The sequence below is a fragment of the Ceratotherium simum genome, chromosome 14, assembly GCF_057802395.1.
Source record: "Ceratotherium simum simum isolate JZ-2026a chromosome 14, ASM5780239v1, whole genome shotgun sequence".
Classification (NCBI taxonomy): domain Eukaryota; kingdom Metazoa; phylum Chordata; class Mammalia; order Perissodactyla; family Rhinocerotidae; genus Ceratotherium; species Ceratotherium simum.
The window spans coordinates 38,427,078-38,446,912 of NC_141913.1; the positions used below are offsets into that span (position 1 = coordinate 38,427,078).

The 19,835-nt window shown below is 38.1% G+C and overlaps 1 protein-coding gene across 3 annotated transcripts in view; it reads right to left on the reverse strand.

Annotated features, from left to right (window-relative positions):
• The window catches only part of DYM (dymeclin), a 437,675-nt gene that overhangs the window by 406,463 nt on the left and 11,377 nt on the right, over positions 1-19,835 (reverse strand). For 2 of the 3 annotated variants that reach the window (XM_087439193.1, XM_004422520.3), the window contains exon 2: positions 6,357-6,548. In XM_087439193.1, coding sequence (XP_087295319.1) covers positions 6,357-6,496 — 140 coding nt within the window. In that variant the 5' untranslated portion in view covers positions 6,497-6,548. Of the gene's footprint in view, positions 1-6,356; positions 6,549-19,402; positions 19,435-19,835 lie in introns of all 3 variants that reach the window. The other variant, XM_087439192.1, reaches the window with a different exon arrangement.

A 19,835-nucleotide genomic window follows, 5' to 3' on the forward strand; every position in this document is an offset into this window, starting at 1 on the left:
AATGGTAAAGGTAAATGGCTATGTTAACTTTGGTATATTCAGCGATGATATGCTACGCCCCCATCAAAAAGAAGGAGGAAGCTAATGTATACAAGGATCTCCAAGATATAATCAAGGAAAGAAAGCACAAAGTGCAGAAGTGTGTATATATATATATATATATATATATATATATATATATATATGTAATTATTTGTCTAAAACAAGAGGGATATATGTACACATTCATTTGTATATGCATGTGCTATGGTCTAAATGTTTGTGTCCCCCCAAAAATTATGCTGAAATCCTAACCCCAAAGGTGATGGTATTGTTAGTAGGTGAGCTTTTGGAAGGTGATTAGGACATGAGGGTAGAATCCTCACCAATGGGATTAGTGCCTTTATAAAAGAAGCCCCACAGAGCTTGCTCACCCCTTCCACCACGTGAGGACACAGAGAGAAGGTGCTGGCTATGAACCAGGAGGAGGGCCCTCACCCAACCATGCTGGCACCATGATCTTGGACTTCTAGCCTCCAGCACTGTGGGCAATAAACTCCTGTTGTTTATAAGCTACCCAGTTGGTGGCATTTTGTTAGAGCAGCCCAAAGGGACTAAGGCAGCACGAAATACCCCTTGAAAGAATATCTAAGAAAACTGCTAATACTGGTTGCCTCTGGGCACAAGAGCAGACAGAAGAAAGGAGACTTTCCACTTTTATCACCTTTGTATCCTTTGAATTTTGAACCACAAGAATGTATTATCTTTTCAGTCAAAAATAAACAAAATTATAATTTTTTTAATTCTATCTACAGACATGATGGCTCCTCCATCTCTCCAGACCATCCGTCAACACTACAGAGGGCTCTGGCCCACAGAACAAGCCCTGTGATCGATATTTCCCTTTAGGCAGGCTAGTATCCCACTGGTCCACACCCACACACAGAACTGCGGCCTGCCTCAGTGCCCTTGTCCGTGCTCTTTTCAAAAGTGTCTGAATTCTCTCCTTCGTGCTCACTCCCTTTCTAAATCATCCACCTCCATCTGGGCTCTGTTCACTTTCCAACCCCCCCAAAATACTTTCCAGAATCCTGTAATCCTGACTATCTCACACAGTATCCATGTACTACTAACTTTCTACTTGTTTGAAATATGTTTGATCTTATAATTGAATTATTTTCTTAAAAAAAAAAAAAAGCAAAAGGGGCTGGCCCCGTGGCGTAGTGGTTAAGTGTGCGCGCTCCACTGCTGGCGGCCTGGGTTCGGATCCCAGGCATGCACCGACGCACCGCCTGTCGGGCCATGCTGTGGCGGCGTCCCATATTAAGTGGAGGAAGATGGGCACACATGCTAGCCCAGGGCCAGTCTTCCTCAGCAAAAAGAGGAGGACTGGCATGGATGCTGGCTCAGGGCTGATCTTCCTCACACACACACACACACACACACACACAAAAAAGCAAAAGCTGCATAGTCAAGAAGCAATAATTTCTGTTGAAGGATAGAGTGACTACCATCATGTGATAGAATTAGACTATCAAATAAAATGAAAACCCGATCACGTCCTTTCTGATAAAAATCTTTCAACAGTTTCCACTGATACTAGGACAAAGTCAAAACTCCTTGATATTTTTTACAAGAACCCTCAATCTCCCAAACCTCCTCCCTCACCACTCCCCTTCAGTTTTGCACACTTGACACGTTCTTCCTCACCAGGAAATCTCTGACACACCCTGTTCCATTCTAACTCAGGCAATGAGATGATCCTGCCGTGTTCATGCTTCCCTATACTTCTTCTATGAGAGCCTTTATCACACTTCACCATACTCACTTATTGGTTTACAGATAGATTATAAGCCCTTTGAGGGCAAGAGACACTATCTATCTAGTTCATCATTATACCCTAAGAAGTAAATGAATAAATAATAGTTTATAAATAGTGAAAGGTCATCTGGTCCAGCAGTTCTCAATGACAAGTATGACACATATTATGAATGTGTTCAATGCACCATACCCTCATGTGGGGATACTCAGATGCCTGTGAACCCAAAAATAATAAGCAAAGGTTTTTGTTTTGGCTATTACTATTATTAATTTAGAAACATGAATAAAATCAGCCATGTAAATAGTTTAAAATAGTTTGTTAAGAAAAATAAACAGTATATTACTTAAACTTTACTTCTGAAATAATCTTGATTTTATTTCAGACCTTTGCTTTACAATAATTTTAATAAGCTGAAAAATTAAAAACTATTGAAGAATCCCAACAAGATTTTGCAACCAGGAATGGAAACTCTAACAAAATCTGATTACTCTGATGACAAAAATAGTTTATAGGAAGGAAGAATTAGATTAGTCCTAAAGGTCTTGGTGTTTCTAACAAATTGGCAGATACCAATTTTTGGCTGCAAAAATAGGCCCTACTTGAAGACAGCACATACGGATCCAAGGAATTCCAGGAGTGACCAATCTCAGAAATGTCTGGATTCACAGTCTTCCTACAGAGATTCATCTTACTCCTGAATAATTCATAAAACTAGGTAATCTCATCCCTGACTCTGCCAGTGAGGTGGCACCTGCTACCTTGAGGCTTGCTCAGAGTCAAGGTTCTACAGGTCATACATCAAATACCAGCACTGAGGCGCAGGGCGGTCTCAAACAAAGTGACAGAGAGGCCAAAACACACCACCACAAATGAAGCCTCTATATTCCCCCCACAGACCAACTTGCAGCTTACTCACTTGACAGCTTTTTATACTTTCTAAGATTCCTCTATACCTTTCTCTATAAACTAGGGTGAATTAAGAAAAAAGAAGGACATCAAAAAGAATAAACACCCAAGAACCTGAAAGGATCTTTGAGAAAAAGCAGTAATTAAACTATAAAGCTATAATTCAAACTGCGAGGCACTGGCACAAGCATGGCAAACTTAGAGGGTAAGAAATAGACAAAAATGGCCAACAAATTATTTCCATCACCATTTCTTGAGAAGTTCATCCTTTCACCAATGCTCTGAAGTGCCAGCTCTGCATAAATCAAGTACACACACACGCCTCTTCAGAAGTATTCTAGCTATCTGGTTTTTCTTTTCCATACAAATTTTAGAATCAGCTTATCGGGATCCCCCCACCCCATCTCAAAAAAAAAGCTATTGAGATTTTAATTGGAATTGTCTTCAATCTATAGGTCACTTGGGAAGAACTGACATCTTTACGATAGTCTTCTAATCCTTAAACATGGTATGTATCTCCATTTAGTTAAGTCTTCTTTAATGTCTTTCAGAAGAGCACATATAGATTGTACCACTGTTTACATAAGTGAAACGAAAATTTATTTTGGATAATAAATGATGCTGTCTTCATATGCCCTTTCTTCTCTAAGTCTTATTACTACAACATGAGCAGTGGTACTCAAAGACAATTCCTCAAGGAATAAGCAAATGGTTTCAAAATTTCTTGATGCTATAACTCATCTCCAGTTTTACCCCTCCCACCAATCCATAGCCACCTTTAATTTTCCAAGGATCTCAGAAGCAGTAATAAGTAGCCATTTTACATAATACACAACTAATGCATGCTATCACATAAACTGCAAATTAAATTAAACTTTCAAGGCCCAATCCAACTGTGTCCAAAAGTTAGAAATGAAAATTTATTGCCAAAACATATAAATAGTTCATAGAAAGGAAATACCAATAATCCTTAATCATAAGGACCACAATACACACACAAACATACCTTTTTTTTTTTTTAATTCACCCTCAAAACACCAAGATAGCCCTTCCAACCCTGGAGTCAGGGGAGAGGGAAACTAGAGACTTGTCACCATTACACCATTTTCATCACTGAAAATTGGTAAAGGAAAAGGTTAAAATTAAGTGTTTACTCTTATGTAATAATATAGTAAAAACTATATTTTATATAACCTAATTAGTGAAGGAAAGCTCTTTTTTACAGAAGAATTCCATTTAATAAATGTAGAAGAAATGACCAAATTAGAAATATCACCATTTTGTAATCTCTTATGAAATAGATGATTCAGACCAAAATCACCAAGGGATGCTAAAACACACTCAAACCTCTGATTAATCTTAGCATGATAACTGGTTTAAAACCACACATTTTCTGTATCCTGATGTAACAGAATATGAAACACATAACACCACTTACAAAATACTCTTACCAAAAATGTTTAACCTAAATTTTATCAAGCCTTTAAATCTGACTTACAGTTTACAGAAAATACAGGAAATAAAAGAACAAGTTACAGGGGGCCACCCGGTGGCGCAAGCGGTTAGGTGTGCAAGCTCTGCTGTGGTGGCCCGGGGTTCACCGGTTCGGATCCTGGGCGCGCACTGCTTGGCAAGCCATGCTATGGCGGCATCCCATGTAAAGTGGAGGAAGATGGCCATGGATGTTATCCCAGGGCCAGTCTTCCTCAGCAAAAAAAAAAAAAAAGAGGAGGATTGGCAGATGTTAGCTCTTGGCCGATCTTCCTCACCAAAAAAAGAACAAGTTACAAGCTATGAGAAGCAATCTGATAAATCTAGAAGGTGAGACATTCTACAGAAAAACTGATCCAGTTTGTTCAAAAAAATTAATGGCAGGGGGAAAAAATAGTTTCAGGGGTTGGGGAATAAATATCTCTATTCTAGATTAAAGCCATTTAAGAAACATAACTACCAACTGCAACGTGGTTCCTAAATGTAACAAACGAACTATAAAACTGGGGAAATTTAAATATGGACTGAGTAGGAGGGATTACGTTAATTTTGTTAGGAGTGACAATGGCATTATGGTTACATAAGGAAATGTCCTTATTCTAATTTACTTATTTATTTATTTATTTATAATTTTATTTATTTATTTTCCCCCAGAGCCCCAGTAGGTAGTTGTATGTCATAGTTGCACATCCTTCTAGTTGCTGTATGTGGGACGCGGCCTCAGCATGGCTGGAGAAGTGGTGCATCAGTGCGCGCCCGGGATCCGAACCCAGGCCACCAGCAGCGGAGCATGCGCATTTAACCACTAAGCCACGGGGCCAGCCCTAATTTACCTTAAAATAAGTAAGAAAAAAGAAACAAAAACAGAAAAAGCAAATATGGAAGCAATCCAAATGTCTATTAATTGATGAACAGATAAACCAAATGTGGTATATTCATACAATGGAATATCACTCAGAAACAAAAAGGAATGAAGTACTGATAAATGTTACAATGTAACAGTCACAGATTCTGGGGACTGGACATCTTCAGGGGGCTACTATTCTGCCCATCACAATAAAGCTGTTAAAAATTTAAAACTTTAAATCTAGATATTGGGCTGGCCCCGTGGCTTAGTGGTTAAGTGCACGTGCTCCGCTAGTGGAGGCCCGGGTTCGGATCCCAGGCGCGCACCGACGCACCGCTTCTCTGGCCATGCTGAGGCCGAGTCTCACATACAGCAACTAGAAGGATGTGCAACTATGACATACAACTATCTACTGGGGCCTTGAGGGGGAAAAAAAAAAAAAGAATAAATCTGGATATTGAGTATATGGCAATTCAACAGTCTAGTCAACATTATTATATGTCTGTCAGTTTTTATAAGAGAGTGAAAAATGAGATATTGGTTTTCACCTATCAAATTGGCAAAAGTCAAAGAGTCTAAAATTGCATTAAATTGACAAAGGTATGGGAAACAGACCTTCTCATGCATTGCTGGTAGGAGCATAAATTGGTACAACTTCCACGGAGTACAGTTTGGCAATCTTCACCAAAATCAGAAATGTACATACACTTTGACCCAGCAATCCTACTTTGAGGAATTTATACTAGACATGTATTTGTATGCATGAGAGATGATGTACGCAGAATTATCTGTTATAACAAAAGACTGGAAACAATCTAAATGTCCACCAATAGAAAATTAATTAAATATATTCTATGGATACTTTGCAGCCATTTAAAAGAATAAGGCAGTTGCCTACATGCTTACATATACAAGATATAGTTTACTTAACTCCAAAAAAAAAGCAAGAAACAGCAAGCAAAAAAAAAAAAGCAAGGTGTGTGTAGTACATTACCATTTGTGTTTAAACAATTTTGTAAAACTACATGTGATATATACTTAAATAATCTGGTACTATCTATAAAAGAATTCAAAAGAAACTGCTACCAGAAATCGTCTGTGGGGAAGGGAGGTGGCTGAATGGGGGAAAGGAAGGAGAAACGTCATTTCCTACTTTTCAGACCTTTTGGATTTTCTTCTTGTACATGTATGACAGATAGACACACAGACAGAAGATGGATAGATGGATAGACAGAACATTAAAAAACCAGCATACCACACAAATTTATATGGCCCTCTATAAGAATTTTCAATCTCCAAGTAATATCTTACCTACTGGTTGGTGCAGGGAAAGAAAACGAGAGAAGCTGATTCCAGAACGGGTCATTCTCAGAGACAGATTGTGTGCCTGATAACTTTTTTAAGTACTCATTTTTAGGAAGATCACTGATTCTGCTGCTGTTCGATCCCATCTTCTAATCTGGTAAATGACTTGTCCTTAAACCTTCATTTCCACAAGACAACCTATAAAGAATGAAAAGAAATTTCAAACTTGTTCAAAATAATCATCCTATTTTTCCCACCCTTGACCTAAATATAAAAAACTGTAAACTTACTAAAGGAAATCACACCTCTATTTTTAAATATATTAGACATCAGATACAAAGTTACAAGGTGAAAAATGGGGCTAAAATCTGTCTTAGCCAACACAAACACCAAAATCCAAACCTAATCTTGTACGGTAGATCTTAGAATGGGCCCAATAAAATACCTCTGCCCAAGAAAATGTCTCAAAGCAAATACTTAACAATGATAACTTGTTAATAGTCTGAAAATGAAGCTCTTTTACAACTAAAACAATGGTGCTAAAGAAATAGAGACTGACTGGCTTGAATGTGCCGAGAAGGGGAGAAAGTTGTTCAAGTAATTACTATATACCACCTACACTTAAGAGGAGAATGAGGACCGAAATGAGTTACCTGCTTAAAGTGAAAGAGCACCCAATACCAAAAGAGTCACATTTAGTGTCTCTCTCATTCTGCTGTAATGCACATACACTATTTGTGGACATTCCCCTTCTCCTAAACCATGAGCTTTTTTGACAATGAGAACTATCTTATGCATCCTTCTATCCCCAATGTCTAGGCTAGCATTTAATAGGTATTCTCTAAATACTATGTTGAAGAAAAGAGTAAGTGAATAAATCATTAGCATCTTGAGGATTTGTTATTTTTGGTCACTAAGGGGAAAACTAATGGTTTAGCTACAAATATGAGTCACTATCTTCATTAAATCACAAACATAATTATAGATCATGTTTTACCTCAATTTGTTCAGAAAAATTCTCTCGATGACAGAAATAAAATGATGAGATGAATAATAAACTACACTATGTTAAAATCACCACCACAATGAAAGGAAACTGTGTGTGCTCAGTGGCCAAAGGAAGCTCAGGTCAGATGAGGATTTACATTAGCAGGAACTTACTTGCTTACTCACGTCCTTCCTTATTCCACAAAGACATCGAAGCCAAGATCAGAATTTGGAAGCATCCCATCCACATTTTCTTTGGAACTGGCTTGAGCTATTTGTCTGAGGACATGAGGCTTCCTCACTGCACATGGGCAGCTGGGTCTTCTGAATATGAGTGAGAAATACCAATCTGGCTTCTTATCATCTGCCCCTGAACCTGAGGCCACCACTCTCCTCCTAGTCATGGGGAGAGGGACCCCAATAATAGCTGACTCCAAGTAAACCTCCAAATCAGCCAGCTAATCATAACTCTAGATTTCAGTTTAATTTCTTAAAATAGGAATCATTAAGCCCAATTAGAAAATGCTATAAAGAAATATTCTGAAATGTATAAATTCCTTACTTGTTATACCCTATTCCAAAGCTACTTTATACATTTTAAGCTATTTAAAACTAAATTTTTTAATTTGGTCTTACAATGGGATACAAGACACTAGTGAAAATAAATGAATTAGAGTGACAATTACCAACATGGACACATCTCCAAAATATTATATATATAAAGAAAGTTACATAATAAAATACACAGTATGATTCATTTATATGATTTTAAAAGAATATCATGGATATATTCATAGCTAGTACAAGTATTAAAACATACATGGGAAAAATATACAGCAAATTCAGAAGAATGCTTTTATATAATATCATTAGGAGAGCAACAGAGGGCTTCAGCAGTATTAATAAATACTTTCTTAAACAGAAAAGAGGAAAGAATAGAATGAAAGACAGACAAAGCACATGTGGCAAATGTTTAGATTTGCTGAAAATGGACAGTACGTACACAGGTTTTTGTTATATTACCTTCTATTCCAGTCTTACATACTAATTTTTAAAAAGCAAAGAATGATTTCTCAATCTCTCAGCAGCAATCTCGGAAGCTAGATGACAGGATAGCAATGCCTTTAAAATATTAAGAGGAAATAATTTAACTAGAATTTTATAGCTAGCCAAGCTAGCAGTTAAGTATGAAGGTAGAAGAAAGACATTTTTAGACTTGCCAAGACTCAAAAAACTTCCCATGTACCCATTTTCAGAGGCTACTGGAAGATGTACTCTTTCAATATGAGGGAATAAACCAAGGAAAAGGAAGACATGGAATTCAGGAAACAGGGCATTCAACACAGAAGAGCGGTGAAGAGGAGTCCCAGGACAAGCTGTGCGGCAGGCTGGGACAGGAGACAAAACAGCTCCAAGACTTCCAGGGGGAGAAAACACAGAGCTGATAGGTCACCCGATGTGGCTAACCTTATTCTGTGGAGTGTTACAATACTGTAGGAGAACTTGGAAGGAATGAATGATAGTTACACAGAAAATAAAGTAAATGATTTTTTAAAGATTACATACCTTGGGAAAAACAGAAATTGTTCAAGAAAGGTCACATAATCGTAGCATGTGACTCAATTCAACAGCAATCAATATTTACGTAATCATTATAATGTAAATTCTAAATATAGATTTAACTAAAAATTGTGAGGTAACTACATTGGGAAGGTGCTGGTAAAAGGAGTGGTGCTTTAAGAGTGTGAAAACTTCATCTTCCACAATAGGTAGGAAGTCAACAGAAAATATCTAAAATTACTAAATCATAAAATAACGGTAGAAGCATATTAGTTATAAATAAAGAGGTAAACAATGAGAAGCAACAGCTCAGAGATTTGAGTGTGGCCACCTCTAGGGAAAAGGACTCTGAGTGGGGAGGGTGGTAGTGCAGTTTTTTCATGTTAAGTCCATCATATTATTTGATATTTTAAACCTATGTCTACATATTACTTTGATTTTAAAAATTAAATATTTTTTAATATCCTTCACCATTCCATTTCCTACTCAAATTTAAATTTTTAACATATATGGAAAACACAAAGTTACCACATAACTAAATTAACAGTAACAAAAATATGAATTATTCTTTACTGAAGCACACAACTAGCAAACTCAAGAAAATCTATTTGTCTGATATAGTTTAACGTCATATATTATTAAAGCTGATATCTCCCAAAATCTAAATTTCAAATTTCCACCATTGTATGTGTTTACTAACTAGCAATAGTCACGGGCTTGGTCAGAAAAGAGGAATTAAATTCAAAACCGATAGTAGTGATAGACACATAGATCAATAAAACAAAACAGAAAATCCAGAAACGGACCACAAAAGTACAGCCAACTGATTTTTGTCAATACTGCAAAAGCAATTCAATTGAGGAAGGACAATATTTTCAACAAATGTTGCTGGAACAACTGGACATCAATAGGCCAAAAAAAAGCACTTTGACCTAAACCTCATCTCTTATACAAAAATTAACTCAAAATGATCATAGATCTAAATGTAAACCATAAAACTATAAAACTTTTAGAAGAGAATATAGGAGAAAATCTTTGTGACCTGGAGTTAGGAGGTGCTTAAATATTACACAAAAGCACAACCTATAAGAGAAAAAGTCAATAAATTTAGCTTCATCAAAATTAAGAACTTTTTACTTATTTATTTATTTGTGTGTGTGTGTGAGGAAGATTAGCCCTGAGCTAACATCAGATGCCAATCCTCCTCTTTTTTTTGCTGAGGAAGACTGGCCCTGGGCTAACATCTGTGCCGATCTTCCTCTACTTTAAATGGGACACCGCCACAGCATGGCTTGACAAGAGGTGCGTTGGTGTGCGCCTGGGATCCGAACCTGCGAACCCCGGGCCGCCGAAGTGGAGTGCGCGCATTTAACCGCTTGCACCACCAGGCAGGCCCCAAAATTAACAACTTTTGATCTGTGAAAGACCCTGTTAAGAGGATGAAAAGATAAGCCACAGACTCAGAGAAAATATTTTAAAGTCATATATCCAACAAAGGACTTATATCCAGAATATATAAAGAACTTTCTAAACTCAACAGTTAAGAAAACAATTCAAATAGAAAATATGCAAAAGATTTTAACACATCACCAAAGAATATATGCAAATGGAAAATTAACACATGAAAAGATACTCCAACATCATTATTAGCAATTAGGGAAATATAAACTAAAACCATGATGATGTACCACTACACATCTATTAGAATAGCTAAAGTTTAAAATAGGGTACCAAATGCTGCCAAGGATGCAGAGAAACTGGATCTCTCACATGTTGCTGATGGGAATGTAAAACGGAACAGCCACTCTGAAACTTTCTTATAAAGTTCAACATACAGATACTATTCAACCCAGCAATTGCACTTCTGGGCTATGATCCTAGAGAAAGAAAATCTTAAATTCACACACAAAAAACTATACACAAATGTTCATGACAGCTTTATTCATAATAGCCAAAAACTGGAAACAACACAAATGTTCCTTCAAAAAGTGAATGAAGGGCCGGCCCCGTGGCTTAGCGGTTAAGTGCGCACGCTCCACTGCTGGCGGCCCGGATTCGGATCCCAGGCGCGCACTGACGCACCGCTTCTCTGGCCATGCTGAGGCCGCGTCCCACATACAGCAACTAGAAGGATGAGCAACTGTGACATACAACTATCTACTGGGGCTTTGGGGGAAAAATAAATAAATAAAATTATTAAAAAAAAAAAAAAGTGAATGAAGAAGCAAACTGTGGCACATCCATACAACGGAATAAAAAGAACAAACTATTTGATACACTCAATAACTTGGACAGATCTCAAAGGCATTGTGGTGAATGAAAAAACACCATCTCAAAAGGTTATAGACTCAAAATAATGATAGCAACAATGTATTTGATGATTATAGCTTATGTACATATAAGTGAAATGAACCACAGCAATGATACAAGGAACCGAAGGGAGGAATTAGGAATACTTTATTATTATAAAGTACTTGCACTACCTGGGAAGCTGTACAGTGTTATTTGAAAGTGGACTTGGATTAGTTGTAAATGTATATTACAAACACTAGGGCAACTACTAAAAAAAGTAAAAACAAAAAGTATAATTGATATGCTTAGAAAGGAGAGAAAATGGAATCATATAAAAGGTTCCATTAGAACTTTTCACAAAAGGCAGAAAAAGAGTAGAAGACAAAAATAGGAACAAAAACAAGGACATGAATAGAATGAACTTTTCACAAAAGGCAGAAAAAGTAGAAGACAAAAATAGGAACCAAAACAAGGGCAATGAATAGCAACAGTAACACATATGGTAGGTATTAATTCAACTTTACCAATAATCACTTTGAACATCAATGGTCTAAATACACAAATTAAAAGACAGAGAGTATCAGAGTGGATCAAAAAACAAAACCTAACTATATGACAAGAAACCCACTTTAAATATAAAGACATATAGATTAAAAGTAAAGAGATGGATATACCATGCTAACACTAATCAAAAGAAAGCAGGAGTAGCTTTATTAGTGTTAGACACAGTCGACTTCAGAGCAAGGAAAGTTATCATGGATAAAGGGCATTATATAATGATAAAAGAGTCAATCCTCCAAGAAGACAACAATCCTTAACGTGTATCCACCAGCAACAGTTGTCAAAATATATGAGGCAAAAACTGACAGAACTGCAAAGAGAAAGAAATGAATCCACTAATATAGCTGGAAACTTGAACACCCCTCTATCAGAAATGGTCAGATCCAGCAGGCACAAAATCAGTAAGGATAGAGTTGATTTCACCACTACCAGCAATCAACTGCATATGATTGACAGCTACAGACTATTTCAGCCAACAACAGCAGAAAACACTTTCTTCTCAAGCTCACATGGAATAGTCACCAAGATAGACCACGTTCTGGGCCAAAAAAACGCATCTTAAATTTAAAAGAAGAGAAATCATAAAATGCTTTGAGCACTGGAAACCCATAAGCTAGCGATAGAGAAACAAACCAGATGACCCCACGAAGAAATATTCAGGCAAATGCAGGATGTAGGACATTGTAAAGAACAACATCCTGGGTTCGTCAAAAAGTCACTATCAGAAAATAAAACTTCTATTAAAAAAGTTTTGGCAAACAAACAATAAAGGTTACGTACTATAACTCCATTCATATAACACTTAAGATGACAAAACTGTAGTGAAGAAGAACAGATGGTGGTTGCCAGGGCGTGGAAGGTCAGGGAGCAGGAGGGGACTATATACAAGGGTAACCCAAGGAAGTTCGCTTGTGGGAATGGGAAAGTTCTGTATCTTGATTGTGGTGGTGGTTACGTGAATCTATACATGTGATAAAATTTCACAGAACTGTACACACAAAAGAAAACAGTGAGTGCACATAAAAACTGCTCATAGAACTGTACATACAAAAGAAAAAAATGAGTGCACATAAAAACTGGAGAAATCCAAGTACAGTCTGTCGTGTTGTACCAATATCAATGTCCTGGTTTTGATAATGTACTATAGTTACAGTAATCTTGGGCGAAGCTGGGTGAAAGGTACACGGGACTTCTCTGCACTATTTTTGCAACTTCTTATGAGTCTAATTATTTCAAAATAAAAAGTTTTTTTAAATCAACTAAAAACATTCAAACCCAAAAATCTAATCTACATGTCCAAAAAAGGTGCCAACAAATTAGACTAACAGATAATTTCTCTCTCAACCACTAACTTTATTTTTACATATTAAATTACTTTGTCACCTATATTATCACATGATGAGATATTAAGATCTCACATTTATTTTACTTGGTGTCTTGGAATGCTCTTAGACTAGTTTCCCCAACTTCCCCCAAATAAATCCTTTCTTTCAAATCTATTCAAAACTGAACTTTTTCAATAAAAGCAAAGTCAGTCATGTGTTTGGGTCCTTTGGGGGTCCCACATTAACTTCGTAACTCTGGGGAGTATATAGCAGATTTTGTCCTCTACCCCCTCCTTAAATGCATGCTATTTCCTTTTTATCAAACCTTTCCAATTCTTTTGTCTAATAATCCTTGCAACTCCTGAATATGCCTCAATGAAATATTTTTTTTAAACAAACAAAAAAGACCTCCACAACCTGTTCATAGTTTTCTATTAATCTGGTGACTCATGCTAATTAGCAGCAGGCATTGTGGGCCTAACAGGAGTTTACTGGATAAACACCGAAGCGTGTGAATCACAATGGGTTAGTTGAGAGGGGTGGTTTACTGGCATGAGCAATTTAGTTATGGGTTCCCTAGCTCTGCCATGGACTCAATTTCCCTTTTCTATGCTTCATTATAATTAAAAAGATAAAAACGACACCAGATAAAAAGAAATGAGAATCAGAGCAATTTATTCTCAATTAAATAAACCAGTATTTTACTTTTCTTGTGGTAAAAGCAATCAATTAAAACAATTTACTTTGGGAGTTTAGGTACACGAATGCTGAATTTTCAGAAGAACAAAATTCCATCCCATCTCTCCTAGACAAGGCAACAATGAGAAACAATATTATTATAGAGTCGACTAAAGAAAATTTAAGTCAGACTTTATTTTTTATTTGTAGTTTATTTTTTGAATCAGTAATGCACAAGGTATGGAATACAAATGGTTCTAAGGTTATATAGTAAAAAGTCTCTCCCACCCCATCTCCTAACCACCTAGTTTCTCAACTCAGAAAAAATATTACCCGGGGCTGGCCTGGTAGCATAGTGGTTAAGTTCACGCGCTCCGCCTCGGTGGCTCAGGGTTTGCAGGTTCAGATCCTGCATGCGGACCTACACACTGCTCATCAAGCCATGCTTTGGTGGCATCCCACATACAAAATAGAGGAAGACTGGCACAGATGTTAGCTCAGGGACAATCTTCCTCAAGCAAAAAGAGGAAGACTGACAACAGATGTTAGCTCAGGGCCAATCTTCCTCACACACACAAAAAATATATTACCAGTTTCTTGGGTATCATTCCAGATATTTTATGTATAAACACATATTTTCCCCTTTTTACACAAAACATAGCAAACTATATACGCCTCTTTGCTTTTCCTAGTTAATATATATTAGAAATCATTACATATCTGCACATAAAGCACTTCCTCATTCATTTTTACAACTCTACAACATTCCAGTTTTTAATTTAATAAATTCTACATTGATGGATATTTAAGTAGTTTATGTTCTTTTACATTATAAATCATTCTCCAGATGGGCCCCGTGGCTTAGCGGTTGGGTGCGTGCGCTCCGCTACTGGCGGCCCAGGTTCGGAGCCCGGGCACGCACCGATGCACCGCTTCTCCGGCCATGCTGAGGCCGCGTCCCACATACAGCAACTAGAAGGATGTGCAGCTATGACATACAACTATCTACTGGGGCTTTGGGGGAAAAAAAAAGGAGGAGGATTGGCAATAGACGTTAGCTCAGAGCTGGTCTTCCTCAGCAAAAAGAGGAGGACTAGCACAGATGTTAGCTCAGGGCTGATCTTCCTCACAAAAAAAAAAAAAATCATTCTCCAATAAATATCCTGATATATAAGATATCTCACATATGTATGAATATGTAGGTACAATAAATCCAGAGAAATAGAACTGCTGGGTCAAAGATTACATGCATTTCTGATTTGAGGAGATATTGCTGACGGGTGGCAGAATACGCCACCTCAAAATATGGCACTTTGGCATTTTGATTATTTTGAGCTGAAGGCACTTGAAAAATGGCAAATGCAGAGAGAGGCTTTCTCTGGACTCCCCTTACCTGCCTAAAGACAGATCCTTCAAAAGGAACTCAATTGTCACGAATCCCCTCCCTGGGAGTGTCATCAACCAGAGAAGACTGACTCTCACCACAGGAGAGGAGAGTAGAAGCTGATACCACACACAGACAAACTTTGTCACAAACTATCACACCTCCCCTCTATTCTTCTAAGGGCCCATTCATCGTTCCTAAAAATCATTTACTCTCCCCCAGGAGGCCTACATCCCGCTTTCCCTATTAAGATGATATTTAAGTCAGAATTCCAGGCCACCTTGGAAAGTTACTCACTTTTCCCTAGGTTTCTCCCATGCATACATGAGGCACACATGTTAATAAACTTCTGTTTTTCTCCTGTTCACCTGTATTTTATTACAGGGGTCTCAGCTAAGAACTCAGAAGGGTAGAGGGAAAAATCTGTCCTCCCCTACACTGCCCAGCTGCCTTCTTCAGAGGGCGGGTGCCAACCTGCCTTCAGCAATGCCTGTTTCTCCACCCCACGGCCACCACTGTTTAATCAAACTTCTTGATTTTTTGTCAGTAATAACATAGCCATGCTCAAAAATTCACAAGAGACCAGATGGTGTGAGGATGCTTTTTTTTTCCATAAAATGTAAATGGACTGAAAGGGAAATGGCATCCCATGGCAGGCCAAGAGCCCTCCATCAAGGGTACCAAGAATATGAACAGCAATCCCTGTCCTGAGGCAGAAGCAAGAAAAACACCAGAGCCCCGGGGTGCCTAACAGGTGTGACTAGGACACCCTGCCCAGTCACCCCTGATCAAGCCGTTACTCCCGCAGGCAGCACGGATACGCTCCTAACTGCTGAGAACAGGGACTGAAGGCAGTGCCCGAGGCAGCTGGAATGCCCAGGAGAAACAAGTTCAGCCAAGCGAAGAAGACCAGTCACCGAGGTACTCTTACCAGAAAGAAACTGAGGCCCAATGGCATCTCTTCTGCAACAATTCATGCCAAGAATTATACATACATACATAACACACATCCACACACACTCCACCTGCACCCAATTTATTTGAAACTCCCAAGACCCTTGTCACCAAAAACCAGAATAAAACAAAACTTAAAAAACCCACTATCCAATCACCTACCTCCTAAGAGTCCTATTGCTTTTCCCTCTCGCGTGCACTGGAAGGCTTCCTTGGCTTTCAGCTCTTCTTTTTCTCAATTTGTCAGTCACTGAGCCTACCTCCTGGTTTCACTAGTGGTTTCCATGATATTACTTTCAAATCTCGCCTAGTCCCAAGCTCTGACCAGAATGGCAGTTCTATCTACATCCCTAACATACTTCAGATGTTTTTTACCTCAAGGATAATATATACATATAATTAGTAATTTTGTGAATAACAACGCTCCTTACATAAGCCTGTACTAGAAATGAAAAGCGTGCTATTGCTGATGCTTTTAGTAGTAAACCTTTCAAAGGACCTTTTTTTTTTTTTGAGGAAGATTGGCCCTGAACTAACATCTGTTGCCAATCTTCCTCCTTTTCTCCTTTTTTCTCCCCAAAGCCCCAGTAGACAGTTGTATGTCATAGTTGTACATCCTTCCGGTTGCTCTATGTGGGATGCCGCCTCAGAGTGGCTTGAGGAACAGTGTGCAGGTCTGCGGCCAGGATCTGAACCGGCGAACCCCGGGCCACCGAAGCGGAACGCAAGAACTTAACCACTACACCACTGGGCTGGCCCCTCAAAGGACCTCTCTCCAATGCAATGTAGTCAAGAACTCAATGTTAACATGCGCAAAGCTGATTCCGCCCTCCCTCCCATAACCAGTTTCCCCTCTCAACTTCCTACTACTCCCCCCAAGTTCCCATTATGTAAAAACTACCTTGACATGTTATTTTTCTGTAGTATATATGACATATCTCCTGAGACAACTTATTCCTGAGAGGCATGAATCAGGCCTTACATTTCTCCCATATCCCTAATTAACCTCCAGCACACTGCTTAAGAAAAATTACTCAAAAAAATACTTGTTGAAATAGCCAAGGTCCCACAGCTAATAAATATATGAAAAGATCTTCAGTATAAATTAGGAATAAAATATGCTAATTAAAACAATAAGGTATCATTTTTACCCACTGGATTAGTAAAGGTTAAAAAGAAACCTTGATAGCAGGGTGAGGGTAATAAGAAAACAGGCACTCCCACCATTAATGTGTAGATATTTGGCAATACCTATCAAAATTTTAAGTGCACATACTCTTCGTGCCAACAATTTTGTTTTAAGAAATTAACTCACAGGTAAACTCATACAAGTTGACAAGCTCTATGCATACAGTTGTTAATCATATCATTCTTGGGAATAACAAACACACAAAATAACCGAAATGATCATCATCTGGAGATTAACAACAGTATGGAATAAGCATACAATGGAATATTATGTAGCCACTGAAAAGAATGAGGTAGATCTTATGTATTAATATGTAAAGATATTTTAAATACTTCAAGTAAAAACAAAAAAAGACACAGAACAGCTCATATAGTAGGATCCCATTAGTTTAAATAAACGTAAATTCTTACAGACAATTTCTGGAAGGAAACATAAGCAGGGTCCCAGACTGGTTACCTCTGAAGGATGGGACTGGAAATCTGGAGGGAAGGGACTTTGCACTTTATGTCCTTCCGTCCTGCTTGATTTTTTTTTTTTTTTTTTAAAGATTTTATTTATTTTATTTTTTTCCCCCCAAAGCCCCAGTAGATAGTTGTATGTCATAGCTGCACATCCTTCTAGTTGCTGTATGTGGGACTCGGCCTCAGGATGGACGGAGAAGTGGTGCCTCGATGCGCACCCGGGATCCGAACCCGGGCCACCAGCATCGCAGCGCGCGCACTTAACCACCAAGCCACCGGGCCGGCCCGTGCTTGATTTTTTTTAACCATAAACATGTTATAATTTAAAGCAAAAAAAAAACTGTCAAATAAATGGATTGTTCTCTCTTTACCTGCTCTCCTGAAAAGATATGAATGTGCTTCTAACTTGTGCTTTAACCTTTATGTGAGTGACCCCAGAATGAATATTTTGTCTTGACTTAGTCAAAACCCAAGCACAAATCTTCACTTAACGGACATTTCAACTTGATGTCTTGCTGTTATCATCAATTTTAAAATAGAATTTAACATCTGCCCCCCAAAATAAGTGACCCCTCCAAAAGTCACTATTTCTATCACTATTATCAGCATTCTTGGCTCAAGTTATCTCATATAACCAAGCATTCATTCCACAAATACCTATTACACACTTACTGTAAATGCCAGGTGTTACAATGGGTACTGAGAATGCAAAAATGAATAAAACTAGGTCCCTGCCGTTAATGCACTCAAAGCCTAGTGAGAAAGACAAACATGTCAATAAATTACTATAACACATATGGTAAGTACTACAATGGAGTTATTTATATACAAGAAGTTATGGAAATACAAAGGAGCATTTGAGGCAGAGGGAACAACATGTGCTATGGCACTTTTACTTAGCCAATTTACTTATACGATCTGCATGTCAGAAACTAATCTAAGTGCTTCACAATTACTGATTCATTTAGTCCCCATTAACTACTGTAAGAGGTGGGCACAATTTTCTCATTTTACAGATGAGGAAACTAAGGTACAGATGGGTTAAGTGACTTGCTCATCCCAGAGATAATTAGTGGCAAAGCCAGGATTTGAACCCAGGCAATCTAATTCCAGAGTCCCTGGTCTTTACCTGTACTAGGGTGACTCTCCGACGACATCAACCAGTCCTGTGGGTTCTTCTACAACATCCACAATTCTACATGCCATGTTTTAAATCCATCTCATCCTTTATATTCCCACTGCCTCCATGCTAGACCAGGCTTCTATAATTTCATATGACTTAGCGCAACAATATCCTGATTCTTTGCTTTCAATCTCTCCACTTCAATTCACTTTACACACTCCACTACCGTACTAATCCTTACTAAATAGGAAATTCAGAGCAGCATCCCAATTAAGATCAAAGGTTCTAGAGTGAGACAGACCCTGCTAAGTTTGCATAGAGTGGTAAAATGTCCCTTTTATCACTTATAAAAACCCCACTGCATGATGGGAAAAACAGCAGTACTTACAACCCATAAGATTTTCTGAGGATGAAGCAAGATGATGCATGCAAAGTTCTCAGTAAAGGACCTGACACAGAATGTGCTTAGCCAAATAAAAGGTCAAATATAATTTATTTCTAATATTAGTAAAATTATCACTTCTATCATTTCACTCACCAGCTCAAAAACATTCAACGATTCTTCAATACCTGAAAAACAGAATACTGACATTCAAGATCCTCCACAGTCTGAAGGCTCACTTTCCAACTTTATTTCCAACTACCCCCCAAACCGGTGGTTCTCAAACTTAAAGGCTCATAAAAAACACTTGAAGAGCACGTGGTGAAAAATGCAAATACCTGGGTCCCAGAGATTCAGCACGTCAGGGTAGGGGCCAGGCATCTGCATTTTCTAAAAGCATCCACTGTGATTTTGATACAAGTAGTCTGTAAACCCCACTTTGCAACTAAGTACCATAACAAAGCAGAGGTAAGCTGTCTTCTCAACATCTAGCATGCTCATCCACACCTCTGCTCTTGCCCTTCACGTCTTCTTCCATAACCACATCTGTCCCCCAGCACCTCAAACCCTACTCACTAAGCATAGAGTG